This window comes from Narcine bancroftii, chromosome 2 (genome assembly GCF_036971445.1).
Source record: "Narcine bancroftii isolate sNarBan1 chromosome 2, sNarBan1.hap1, whole genome shotgun sequence".
Taxonomy (NCBI): domain Eukaryota; kingdom Metazoa; phylum Chordata; class Chondrichthyes; order Torpediniformes; family Narcinidae; genus Narcine; species Narcine bancroftii.
In genome coordinates, this window is record NC_091470.1 from 148,842,843 (window position 1) to 148,855,338 (window position 12,496).

General features: G+C 44.0%; 2 protein-coding genes across 3 annotated transcripts in view; one reads left to right on the forward strand and one right to left on the reverse strand.

The window, feature by feature from the left end:
• The window catches only part of LOC138752964 (S-antigen protein-like), a 34,452-nt gene that overhangs the window by 19,237 nt on the left and 2,719 nt on the right, over positions 1–12,496 (reverse strand). The window contains exons 2-3 of the mRNA XM_069915563.1: positions 6,791–7,298; positions 4,782–4,966 (exon numbers count right to left, since the gene is read on the reverse strand). Coding sequence (XP_069771664.1) covers positions 4,924–4,966; positions 6,791–7,298 — 551 coding nt within the window. The 3' untranslated portion in view covers positions 4,782–4,923. The remainder of the gene's footprint in view (positions 1–4,781; positions 4,967–6,790; positions 7,299–12,496) is intronic.
• Positions 6,418–12,496, forward strand: part of prdm16 (PR domain containing 16) — an 829,575-nt gene continuing 823,496 nt past the window's right edge. For both annotated transcript variants that reach the window (XM_069918526.1, XM_069918527.1), the window contains exons 1-2: positions 6,418–6,700; positions 7,442–7,794. The gene's annotated coding sequence lies outside the window, so the exon portion shown is untranslated. The remainder of the gene's footprint in view (positions 6,701–7,441; positions 7,795–12,496) is intronic.

Sequence of the window (12,496 nt, forward strand, 5' to 3'; positions counted from 1 at the left end):
CATGTCAGCCATGCCTAAGCATGGAGTGCAGCATCACATACCAGGGACAACCACTCCATGCCAGAGCACGGAGACTTCCCCCGGTCAAGCTTTACCTACTGAAGGAGGAGTTCAAGAGGAGGGAGGAATTAGGGATCATAAAGTATCCAACAGCTCATGGGCCTCCCCCCTGCACATGGTGCCCAAGGCAGCCAAGGGCTGGAGACCATGTGGTGACTATCCTGATAGCCAGTAGCAGTTGTCAGCAACATATCTCACAGCTCTACAAATTCTATACCCGACTGAGCGACTTCGGCCTCATGATCACCTGGTCAAATGCCAGTTTGGACTTGACACCATCGATTTCCTGGGCCACAGGATTACCAAAGACGGAATATACCACTACCTGCTAAGGTAGTCCGATCCAACAATTCGCCAGGCCCAACACGGTCAGGGATCTGCCAGAGTTCATTGGCATGGTGAACTTCTATCACCACCTTAGTGGCCTGCATCATGCATCCCTTGTTTGCCCTGATGTCAGATCAGGCCAAAGACATCATTGAGACAAAGCCTCCATGACCACCTTTGTGCAAGCGAAAGAAGCCTTAGCAGATGCTGCGCTGCTGACTCAACCCAGGACAGACATCCTGACCGCCCTCCAACATGGCAGTTGGTGGGGTGATGGAACAGTTGATCGAGGGGCGCTGTAAAATCCTGCCATTCTTCAGTAGGCACCCAAGGTCATCCAAGCTTAAGTACAGTTCATTCAACCAGGATCTGTTGGCGCTGTACCCGACTATCCGGCATTTCTGGTACTTCTTAGAAGACAGGCCTTCACTGCTTTTACAGATCACAAGCCGTTGACTTTCACATTCACAAAGAGGTTTGATTCCTGATCGGCCTTCAATAGCACATCTGTCCTACATCTCCAAATACACTACAACCATGTCTCAGGGAAGGACAATGGCACGGCAGACGTATTTCCATGCCAACCATCCAGGCCTTGTCCAAGGGGGTAGACTTTGCAGCACTGGCGGAGATGCAGTAGGCAGACAATGAAATGCCCAGCTACAGACCATAGTCTCAGGTTTGCAGCTACAAGACATCCCTGTAGGTCCAGGCAAGAAGACCCTCCTCTGTGACATGGCTACTGGTCAATCTCACCCCGTCATCCCGGCAGCCTGAAGACGGCGAGTTTTCGAATCCATCCACGGGCTGGTGCACCTATTGATCACGACAATTATCAGGATGGTCTCCAGCAGGTTCATGTGGCTTGGGCTTCAAAAACATGACAGTGAATGGGCAAAAGTGTGCTCACAGTGCCAAATAGCCAAGTTGCAGCAGCACACCAAAGCCTCGCTGCAGCAGTTCGCATCCACCCGCTGAAGGTTTGACCACATCCTCGTAGATATCGTGGGGCCTCTGCCGGAGTCATGAGGAGCAAAGTATCTCCTCACCACAGTGGATTGCTTCACGAGATGGCCAGAGGCTACTCACTGATACAACCACCAACTCCTGCACCCGAGCACTGATTGCGACCTGGGTGGCACATTTCGGACTTCTGGCCCACATAACCACTGAAAGAGGTGCTCAATTCACCTCCAGTCTGTGGGCGGCCCTGGCTAGCCTGTGGGGAATGCAGATACACCACACCACTGCATACCACCAACAGTCAAATGGGTTAGTAGAGCATTTCCATAGATGCTTAAAGTCAGTGCTCATGGCTCACCTGAACGGGCCCAACTGGGTAGACGAACTTCCCTGGGTTCTGCTAGGAATCCACACAGCACCCAAGGAAGATCTGGTCACTTCGTCAGCCAAGTTGGTTTATGGAGCACCACTGGCGAGTTTGTACCAGCCCTACGGGGGAAAAAGGAAGAACCTGCAGCAGTCCTGGACAGACTACATGAGAGGCTCGGCCTCCATGCTGACATCACAGCACGGATGGACACAGACATGCTTACCCAAAGATCGACAGAATTGTAAGTTTATTTTTGTATAGGGGGAGCACATCAGGCAACATTGCAGAGACCGTACGAGGGACCATTCAAGGTAGTCAAGAACGAGTCCACATTGTCTTGGATGTTGGGGGTAAAAAGGAATTTTTCATGGTAGACTGACTTAAACCGGTTCATGTGTACTTGGCGCAACCGGTAGAGGTCCATATACCGCAGCACAGGGCAGATGGCCCAAACAAAGACTGATCCAGACTTTGGGTGTTAGGAGGTGTATTGCTGGTTCTGTTGGGGGGGGGGGGGGGTGGTATATGGCGGCCCACTCACAACACACGTGAACTGGCTCCCAAAATGGCGGTCGCACATCAGCAGGGAGGCCAGCTCCTAAGTTGGGATGGAGCTTTCTTCATTGAATGGAGAAATCCTGCATGCGGAATTAACTCTTTGTATTCACCAATGCTGTCATTTTCGTTGGGAGCAGCGGAAACAGAAATACATATAAAATCAGGGCTGCAGGCCCAAATAAAGTAGTCATGAGTACAACTCCAAAGGGTCTGTGGTAATTACTTTAGCGCTGTGTCTAGTACATCGCTAAAATTCAATATTTCTTCATAACCACGAAAGGTGTCCCATTACGATAAATGTCAACTCAGAGAAAGGATGTGGAAGCTAATGGAGAGGGTGCAGAAGAGATTTAACAAGATGTTGCCTGGATTGGAAAATAAGTCTTATGAAGCAAGGATAGCAGAGCTAGGACTTTTTTTTCTTTAGAACAAAGAAGGATGAGAAGAGACTTGATAGAGGTCAACAAGATTCTGAGAGGCATAGATAAGGTGGACAGCTGGCTCCTTTTTCCAGGGCGGTAGTAGCAAATGCCAAAGTGAAGGGAGGAAAGTTTAGGGGAGACACAGAGTTGTGGGTGCTTGGAATGCTTTGCCAGGGATGGTAGTGGAGTTTTAAACGTTTGGGGCATTTAAGAGATTCTTAAACAGGTATATGGATGAAAGAAAATTAGGTTATAAGGTAGGATGGGGATAGATATTTTTGGAGAAATATATAGGTTGGCACAACATCGAGGCTTGAAAGGTCTGTACAGTGCTGAACTGTAATGTTCTATATTCTATTGTAATATGTTCTTGCTTTCCACTTTGTACTGCTGTATGCATGTTGAAGTTAACTTATAGAAAAGATCCCTCACAGTAAGGCCTTTTACACAGCCACTTCGATCTGGGAATATTGAGTCTTTATTGTGCCATGCCTTCTGTGTAAAAGATACGAACACGATATTCCAGTCCTGCCTTTAAGCTAGCAGCAGAGGTAGTCACAGCACTGAATCAACGTCTGTGTAAAAAGGACATTCCATCCTTCAGGAGTGGGGAAAGGAATGTGACGTTTTGATGTTGTGTTATGTGTGCGACTCATCAGTGGGAAATTAAAATTTTTTAAAGCAGCTAACAGTTACGACATCTGCAAAATGGGGGGGGGGGGGGGTGGGCGACAAAGAGGTCTGCGAGTTTCTTACCCTCCAAGCAGAAGACGAAATAAGTCGACATATAATGGGGACAGTAAAGAATGGCCCGATATTGGAAAGAGACTGTGGCTTTGGTCAGGAAAAGGTACAGGTAACATGCAAGTTGAAAAGCTTGTGAGAAAAAATACAATCAGGAGAAAAATCATAGTATTAGAGGTCATTTGGACTGGCCATATTTTGATCTATGCTATTCCATCTCGGGCACAAACCACCCTGCAAACGTGGTTGCTCTTTGGAGCCACACGGAGGATCCAGCTTCTCCTGAGAATGTTCCAGCTGCATCTCTCTCCTCCAACAGCAGTGCTGATGCTGGAGTCCCTAGTGGCATGGACATAGAGGCCAGCAATAAAAATGGTGAATCTGAGCCTGAGCCTCACAATCGATCAAGTAAAATCTTTTTCCAAGTATTTTTGTAGGTGCATTTGCCCATAAACAGCTGTCTCGCTAATGTCATTTGTGTTCTATTGTTCTCTCAGCAAAGGCAGAAACCAACCAAAGCCCAAGTAGTGACAAAGGAAATTAAGTACTGTGAGGATGTGGAGAGGGTACACCTTCAATTGGAAGTGCAGAGGGCCCATGAGGAGCAGCTGATGAGAGAGGGGAGGCGGAGATGGAATCTTGGGAGGTTGATAGACAGGAGCAGGCAGATGAAATGAATGGTTTCGGCAACTTGTTTAAGGACATTCAGCGTGAGATGAAGAATCAGGCCTCACTTATGTGGGACCCGATTGCATTTATGGCAGCTCCTGTACCACAGTACCCTGCTCCCGCATGACAGTACCACGCTCCTGCACCCCACAGTCAGTATCGTTCTCCGCCACCACAGCAAAATGACAGCATCCACCACATGGACGAGACATACGAGTCATTTCAAACCACCTTCTTCCTCCAGCTGCTGAAGTGATTTAACAGTGTGATGCCTTACTACTTTTGAACATGGTCATTTGTGTTTTATTTATTTGCACAGTTGTAAATAGTATGCACCATTGAATTCACCATTTTTATTGTTATTTATGTTTCCTGCACACTACAATTCTCTGGCAAATGCAATGTACATTTATTAAAAGTTATTTGTTTGCTTAAATTGCTTACAAAATGTATATAATTGCTTCATGGATAGCCTGGTGACTGTGTGCTTGTGCGCCCTGATAACCAACTCGATCAGGCTCAGAGAGATTGGGTAGTTCAGTGTTCCACTCTGGCAAGAAGTGTTCCTTGTTGATTTCACATACAGTATATTGTGTAGAACACAATAGACAATAACAAGGTCTGATACAAAAGTGGCACAAATATCAAGTCGCTTTCCCTCTACCAACCTTTGAGATGTCCAAAATTATTTTCTACCACCATCCTTGATGAGGTCAAATAGTTGTAAAAGCTTCACTGTTGTTGATCGAGTGTGATGATTAGTGAACCCCTTCATCAGCTACTTCCTGAGGGAGTAAGCTGAGTCTCCGATTAGATGCGCAGGGATTTCCATTCCATTAGCAGTTTTGGATTTCTGTGTGAAGAGCAATATAGATGCATAAGTACTTTATGCAACCTCTGAAATCACAAACAATCAATTCAGTAATGTTTTCTAGTAGCCATTTTACAATAAAAAAGATTTAACCTGACCCTTGGACTTGTCGTTAGTTTAATTTGAAGTAAACTCAGTCAGCCATTCCTTTAGTTTAAATTTCACTGTGACGGTTACATGTGACAAATAAACATGATTGATTAATTCACACATACATTTCTGTACAGTGGGGTATATAAACTTAGTTCTTGTGGGAAGAAATACTCTCCATGATCTTCAGCCTTTCTGCAGATGGGCGAGTTGGCTAAAACTCAAGTATCATGCATGTTACCAGGTCAACCCACATACACATCTGTGAGGCTGGAACAACAAAAAGTTTGTATATAGATCGACATATGAAACACATTAATTGTTAAAGTCAACTAATTGTAACTCAGGCCGTGATCCTTATCAGCAGTTGTGGCCAACAACAGCTTGAAGAACAACGATTGTAGTAGACTGGTGTATTCTATATGTGCCATCGATGGCACCTGCATACATTGCAAATCAACCCGTTGTTTCCTGAAGACGCATACCACTTGGCAGGTCAACAAAACGCTTAATGCTCCATTAACTTGGCATTCCAATACTTACATATATACTGTGAACACTGACACCAAAAATACAACTAATCGATCAATATTCATATGGGGTAGCATACCACCACAAAGCAACAGCGAGTCCAAACCAAGGTTGTCAGTTTGTTGTCTTGCGCCTCAGGTGTGGCTCAACGAGTTCCAATACAATTTCAAAAATGTTCCAAAACATACGAAAATGACTCCGCCACTCAGCTTCATCAAAATTGTTGAGTATATTAGACCTGAACATGGGCCCATATGGTCTCTCTCCTCTTCATTATTTTATCCAAGACCAGTGCGAATTGACTCACAAGAATGAAATGTCTCCATCTTTTGTATGTAACCGCATGCCTTTCTGGCTCAAACAGATCCCTCTCTTCAATTTCTCCTCCAAAGTATTTCTGATCGCAGGAACGTGTTGCTTGCATGAATCCACAATTCTATACATCAAGAAGTTGTCTGGATGCACAGCAAATTTGCTTGCATTCGAAGAGTGGCAATTATGTTGACGGCAAGCATAAGCACATCAAGTTCAACCGCCATTATTGTGTAGAAAGCGATATCCAGAGTGTATGTTTTTGTTACACGTCGCATCTCTTTTGCTCCCAGAACGCTGGCTTGCTGTGTAAAACGACACACTGGCCCAGCATTATGCTGGTGTGGTTGGGTTAAGTGTAAACAATCAAAGCCATCTTAATTTCGGGTCATCTTTAAGTCTGTATTGCAGGATTTCTGTGCAAAAAAAAACCCCTAGTGTATCAAGTATTGTGAGGCAACTAATTTGCAGTGCACCTCCAACCTTGGCAGAGCATCAGCTCCAGTACTGGCAGACACAAAAGGCATTCTCTTTTTTTAAAAAAACACGATTCATCCAGTGACCGGCTAATATTTATCCCCACATGCAACACTTCAAAAATAGGTTCCCATTTTGTGCAAGCTTGCTGCTGTGATTCCCATATTTCAACGGTGACATTATAAAGGTGCATTCACTATAAAATACTGGCAAGGTGTGAAAGGCCCAATGTCAAGTGATACCTGGCGTTTAAACAACTGAGCGTCAGATGAAGGGGAGAGAGTAGAAGTTCCACCTGATTCAATGGTAACGATAAGCTCGAGAGAGTTGCTGAAGCAACGGTCCCATCGCCTCCCGTTCCGCCCTGAGGGGCTCGTCCACCCCGCATGCGCTCACCTTCCAAAGCGGGCTCCGACGGTTCCCGCGCGCCCCGGCTCCTCGCGCTCACCTTCCAACGCGGGCTCCGGCTCCTCGCGCTCACCTTCCAACGCGGGCTCCGGCTCCTCGCGCTCACCTTCCAACGCGGGCTCCGGCTCCTCGCGCTCACCTTCCAACGCGGGCTCCGGCTCCTCGCGCTCACCTTCCAACGCGGGCTCCGGCTCCTCGCGCTCACCTTCCAACGCGGGCTCCGGCTCCTCGCGCTCACCTTCCAACGCGGGCTCCGGCTCCTCGCGCTCACCTTCCAACGCGGGCTCCGGCTCCTCGCGCTCACCTTCCAACGCGGGCTCCGGCTCCTCGCGCTCACCTTCCAACGCGGGCTCCGGCTCCTCGCGCTCACCTTCCAACGCGGGCTCCGGCTCCTCGCGCTCACCTTCCAACGCGGGCTCCGGCTCCTCGCGCTCACCTTCCAACGCGGGCTCCGGCTCCTCGCGCTCACTTCCAACGCGGGCTCCGGCTCCTCGCGCTCACCTTCCAACGCGGGCTCGGACGGCTCCCGCGCGCCGCGGCTCCTCGCGCTCCAGCCGTTGGAGTTCAGTGCTTGGGTGGGGCTTTCCTCGAGCACTTCGTCGACGTTCCGCTAAAACGCCGTCGTATGTTCCTACATAGTCGGAAGATAACAATGGAAAAACAGGTTGTCAGAGTCCAGCCGTGCTTCTGCAATGATGGGAGCAAAATCGAAAGGCTGAAGAATAAAGCTGAAAACTTGTTAGACGAAGCAGACTAAAATTCGAATGAAAATCAGATTGACTCACTTCAGTGATTCAGATTTCCTGCCGAGGTGGAGGATGGAATCAAACTGGTGACCTCGTGGCCGGCCGGCGTCACGAGCCTTTTCCAGAAAAAAAGGCTCTGCCGTATCTTTTCTCCGCCCCACTAATGAGCACTGAAAATATGTGAAAGAAAAGAAGTTGGCCACGGGCGAGTGAGTCACCAATTCACGGGGCCCTGAATTTCATCAGGTAAAATTAAAAAAAAAGTGAAAGTATAACATTGCTGCCTTATAATCGTTTTCTAGCTCTAAAGTTTTCCAATTTACCCCTCTACTTCGTCCTTACTTCAACCTCTCCCCGTTGAACAACGGCTTGATTTGAAAATTCCCACCTTTGATTTCAAACCCATTCACATCTTCACCCTGATCCCGGAATAGCTTCCTGTTCTGCAACTCTCCAACACTCCCGCCCCTCCTCCTCCCGCCCCTCCTCCTTCCCTCCCCCTTCCTTCCTTCCCCCCTTCCTTCCTCCCCCTTCTTAACCCCCCTTCCTTTCCCCCCCCCCCCTCCAAGTTCCTTTCTGGCATTACTATCATTTCTGGATCTAATCCATTCACCGTGGTTGGGATTCCGATTTATTGTCAGGACCACATACATGACATCACACTGAGATTCTTTATCCTGGAGGTGAGGCAGAATTACCTTAAATGGTAGTGCAAAAGAAAAGCAGGCTCAACCTTCACACGCAAGGAAACAAAGATATGCAAAATGACTGCAGTGCACAGAGAGAGAGAAAGAGATAGAGAGAGAGAGAGAGAGAGAGAGAGAGAAAATCAGTTAATAAAGTGCAAAAGTAAGTCCATGATTGAGTTTGAGTTTGTTGAGGATTATTTTGGGTGTCAAAACCACAAGATTTGGGATGTACTTCTGCAGAGGAAAACCATTTGCGGGGGGGGGGGGGGGGTGTGGGGGGGTGGTCTCAGGTGAGGGAAGTGGGACAAGGTGGATTACTCCTGCATAGATCTGAAATTATGTTAATACACTATATGGCCTGATCTGAGATCCACAATTCCAACCTCCATATTGTAACAGCATCAGCTTTGTAATTAGTCACATGATATTAAGGCTGAAGGTCAGTTGTCAGGTCCAAGAAGTAAGATTGAGTAAACATTCCAGGAGAAATGCCTGAAGAGAAGATACATTATTTGAGCAATAAAAGCTAAAAATATACCTTATTTTCTGCCTTGGGGACAAAAAAACTTCTTTCTACCCCCATCCACATCTTTCTCCTCTCCTATGGATGCACCCAACACAACAATTACAAGAAACTGAACAAAATTTAATACAAGAATAGTCCTTCTCATATTCATTTAAAGTTATACTGCATAATTTTAGACTATGTAAGGCAGTTGAGAAATTAAGTCAAGGATCTGCAGATGCATGTTTGATTTTAATAGATTTAGTTACATAGACTGTTGACTTGTGTGGCCCACATTTTTATATTGGATCAGGCAGAAATTGTATTTGACATCTCTAATTCAAATGTTCTAAGAGTGATAGTTATATTTGTATTCAAAACTTCAGTATTTTTATTGCTACCAATTTTGACATTTTCAGAAATGTGTAAACATGTGTAGAGGGGAAAGGAAGCATTTTTGATTGGAACGATGGAGTAGGAATAGGCCATACCAACACTAAAGCCTGAAACACCATTTAATTAAAGCAGGTCTGATCTGTTTCACCAGTATCTGCTGACATAATATGTGTTTGCACTGTATACAGCCAAAGGCTGTACATTATGACAGACTTCAAGAAAGTCTGTCAGATTTTTAAAATCTGTAAAAATATGCACAGTGATAATTGTGTAGATGACAGGAAATCAATTACATGCAACTTAATTAATGAAAAAAGTAAGCAAGTAACTAATTGTGCACATGTAGCACTTTGGATCTATATATGGTACTGTGAAAAACTCCAGAATTTGTTTTCATTTAATTATTCTAATAGGAACCCTGCTCCTTCTCATTCTCGTTTTCTATATGAGTAGGTTGTTTTAATCAATGATTTTCTTGAACAAATATTACAATGTCACATGGGAAGAACTGTGTACATTGCATTCTTGTCCTAATTGATGCAGGATTGTTTATGTACCATGTTTTGAAATATATCAGTATCTACTTAGCATCTTATTAAATTTTAGCCAGTCTGATTGATTTCAATTAATTGTCTTCCATGTGATACGAGCCCAGAGGACCCATAAACCCAGCAGCAATAGATATTCACCAAGATAAATGGTTACTTAAACAAAAGTTGCTTTTAATTATCTTTAAACATGTGCTTAGAATTAGAAGGGGGTTAAGTTAGGTTAAGTAAGTAAATAGAGATAAGTTAAAGTTTGATTCTAAGCACACGAGTATGTGATGTGTGTGTGTAAGTTCAGAAAGGTTATTTGGTTCACAGTCCAATCTCACTTCTCATTCTTCCAAGTTCACAGGTTGCAGGTAATTCTTATACTGTGCACAGAATTTAACATTTATAAAGTTTACCAGGCTTTGGTGCTTGAAAGGTAAATGGTTACCACTCAGGAAGGTTCTTGTCCGTTTTCAGAGAGAGATTTGTTTTTTCAGGACATCCACAACTGATGTGCTTCCATCAGCCACTCCAGTGTTTTGCTGACGAAACTTGCCCCTTCAGGGTTCTCTAGATGATAACCTCTTTCAGGTCATTACAGAGTTCCTTTTTGTTTCTCTTATTTCAAGTGAAACATTAGACAGCCAGTCCTCTCCTCTTACATGAACTACAAGGGCTTTGACCAGGCCATCTTTCAAACGGGCTTGCCAGCTTGTCCTGTTCCAATCCAGCTACTTCTGCTGGCTGTAACACTGTAAAGTGATCTATATATATCATCTCTCTGACTGAGATATATATATATATATATATATATATATCTGACTGAGAGAAAGCTTGTTTGACTCTGCTTGCAAAACCACATGACGCTCTTACAACAGCAAGCTCTTCTCCAGACAGAAGCGGCACCGACACGCTCTTTCATCTGTTACCTTTTGCAACAACAATCCACTCTTCAAAGCTCTTGCAAAGGCTGTGTAGTCGATATGTCTAGCATGGGGCAGAGCTCGAGTATTTCAAATAAGACCTGTTTTAAAGTGTTTGAATGTAACCTACTCTCACAAATCTTTCCCAATTTATCTCCCAAAAACATAACTATATACTCTGTATACTCTGTCACATATGGGAATTCCTTTGGCCTTGTATGTGTTTGGAGAACTAAAATAATATAAATTTCCTGATGATCATGATGTTAATTGCATATATATAAGATTCCTTGGGAGTAAAATAAATAGGATTTCCTTGAGAATTTTGGAGAACTATATAGTTTCGGGATTTGGGATTTCTTTACATTTTCCTATTGTAAAGATTTTAAAGATTCAGAAAGATTCTTATTGATGAATGTACTGTCTGTCATGGTAATATTGTTTGACCCTTTGATTCTATTTCTGTGTGAATTTCATTCAATAATAATTCTGTAATTGTAGTTCCAGCATGGTATGACACTAAATTGTATGTGTGTGAAATGAGATTTATAATGCACCACATGGCATTAAGATTGTTCCATTAGTTCAACCAGGAGTTAAATTGGTTGCTAGGCAATATTAAAAGTTTAACTTGATACCATTGCAGATTTTTACTTCCACACCTAAAAAGGTATTGATGCAAAGTTCTGCCAGCTTTATAATTTAACTTTATATGACACAAAATACCAAGTGCAATGAGAAAGGTTCTTCTGCAAACTCTCCAACAAGTTATCTCTAGCATTGCATACAGCCACATGTAGGTCACAATTTACAGAGTATTGAATATTAACATTACAGCACAGTACAGGCCCTTTGGCCCATGTTGTGCTGACTTGTGTATATACCTACCAAAATAAAACTTTATAACCCTCTTTCATGCATGTGCTTCCACTACCACTGCTAACAATGAATTCCAGGCAAAAAATAACAATAAACAAAAAATAACAATTACCTCTGACTTCTCCCCTCAACTTTCCTCCATTCTCTCTGGTGTTTGCCACTCCCACCTTGGGAAAAAAGGTGCTGAATGTTATCCTTATCTATGCCCCTCATAATCTTATAGACCTCTATTAAGTCACCTCTCATTCTTCTTCACTCCAAAGGGAAAAGCTCTCGCTTGCTAATCTTGCCTCATATATTAGAATGAAAATGAAGATTAATTAACACAAAGCAAAGACACATAGGGGCATATGGCTTGATGGCTGCTGGAAATAAACTGTCTTTAAAACTGCTGTTTTCACACTCTTGGGAGGAGAGCGTGTCTGGGGTGTGATGGGTTTTCAGTATGTTGGCTGCCTTTCATAAGCAACAGGAAACGTAAATGGAGGCCAAAGGGAGGAGAAAAGATTTGTTCTAAGTTGCATTCACTTCCTTTTGCAATTTCTTCCAAACTTGAGTAGAGCAGCACATAAACTATGCTGTGATGCATCCAGTAAGTATGCTCTTGATGGCTCACCTGTAAACATTGTTGAGGGGCAGGGAGACATGCCAAACTTACTTTATTCTTCTAACAAGGTTTGTCGCATCATCCTGCTTGTCCCAAGTCAGGTCATGGAAATATTTATTCCAAAGAACTTGAAGCTATCTACTCTTTCACCTTCAGTGCCATTAATGTGGACAAGGGTGTGAACCCTGCCCCTTCTTCTGAAGTCAATGATCGTCTGCTTTTTCTTACTGACATTAAATAAAGATAAGCAATCTTTCTCAAATGGGAACTATTTGAGTATCAGGTGATTTTTTTTAATATTTGCTGGTGTTTATATAAAAGGTCATAGGGTATGAGACGTGAACAGATTGAAACACACATCACATGTTTCATCTGCCACTGTTTTTTTTATTTTGTGAAGATTCTTTACAAGA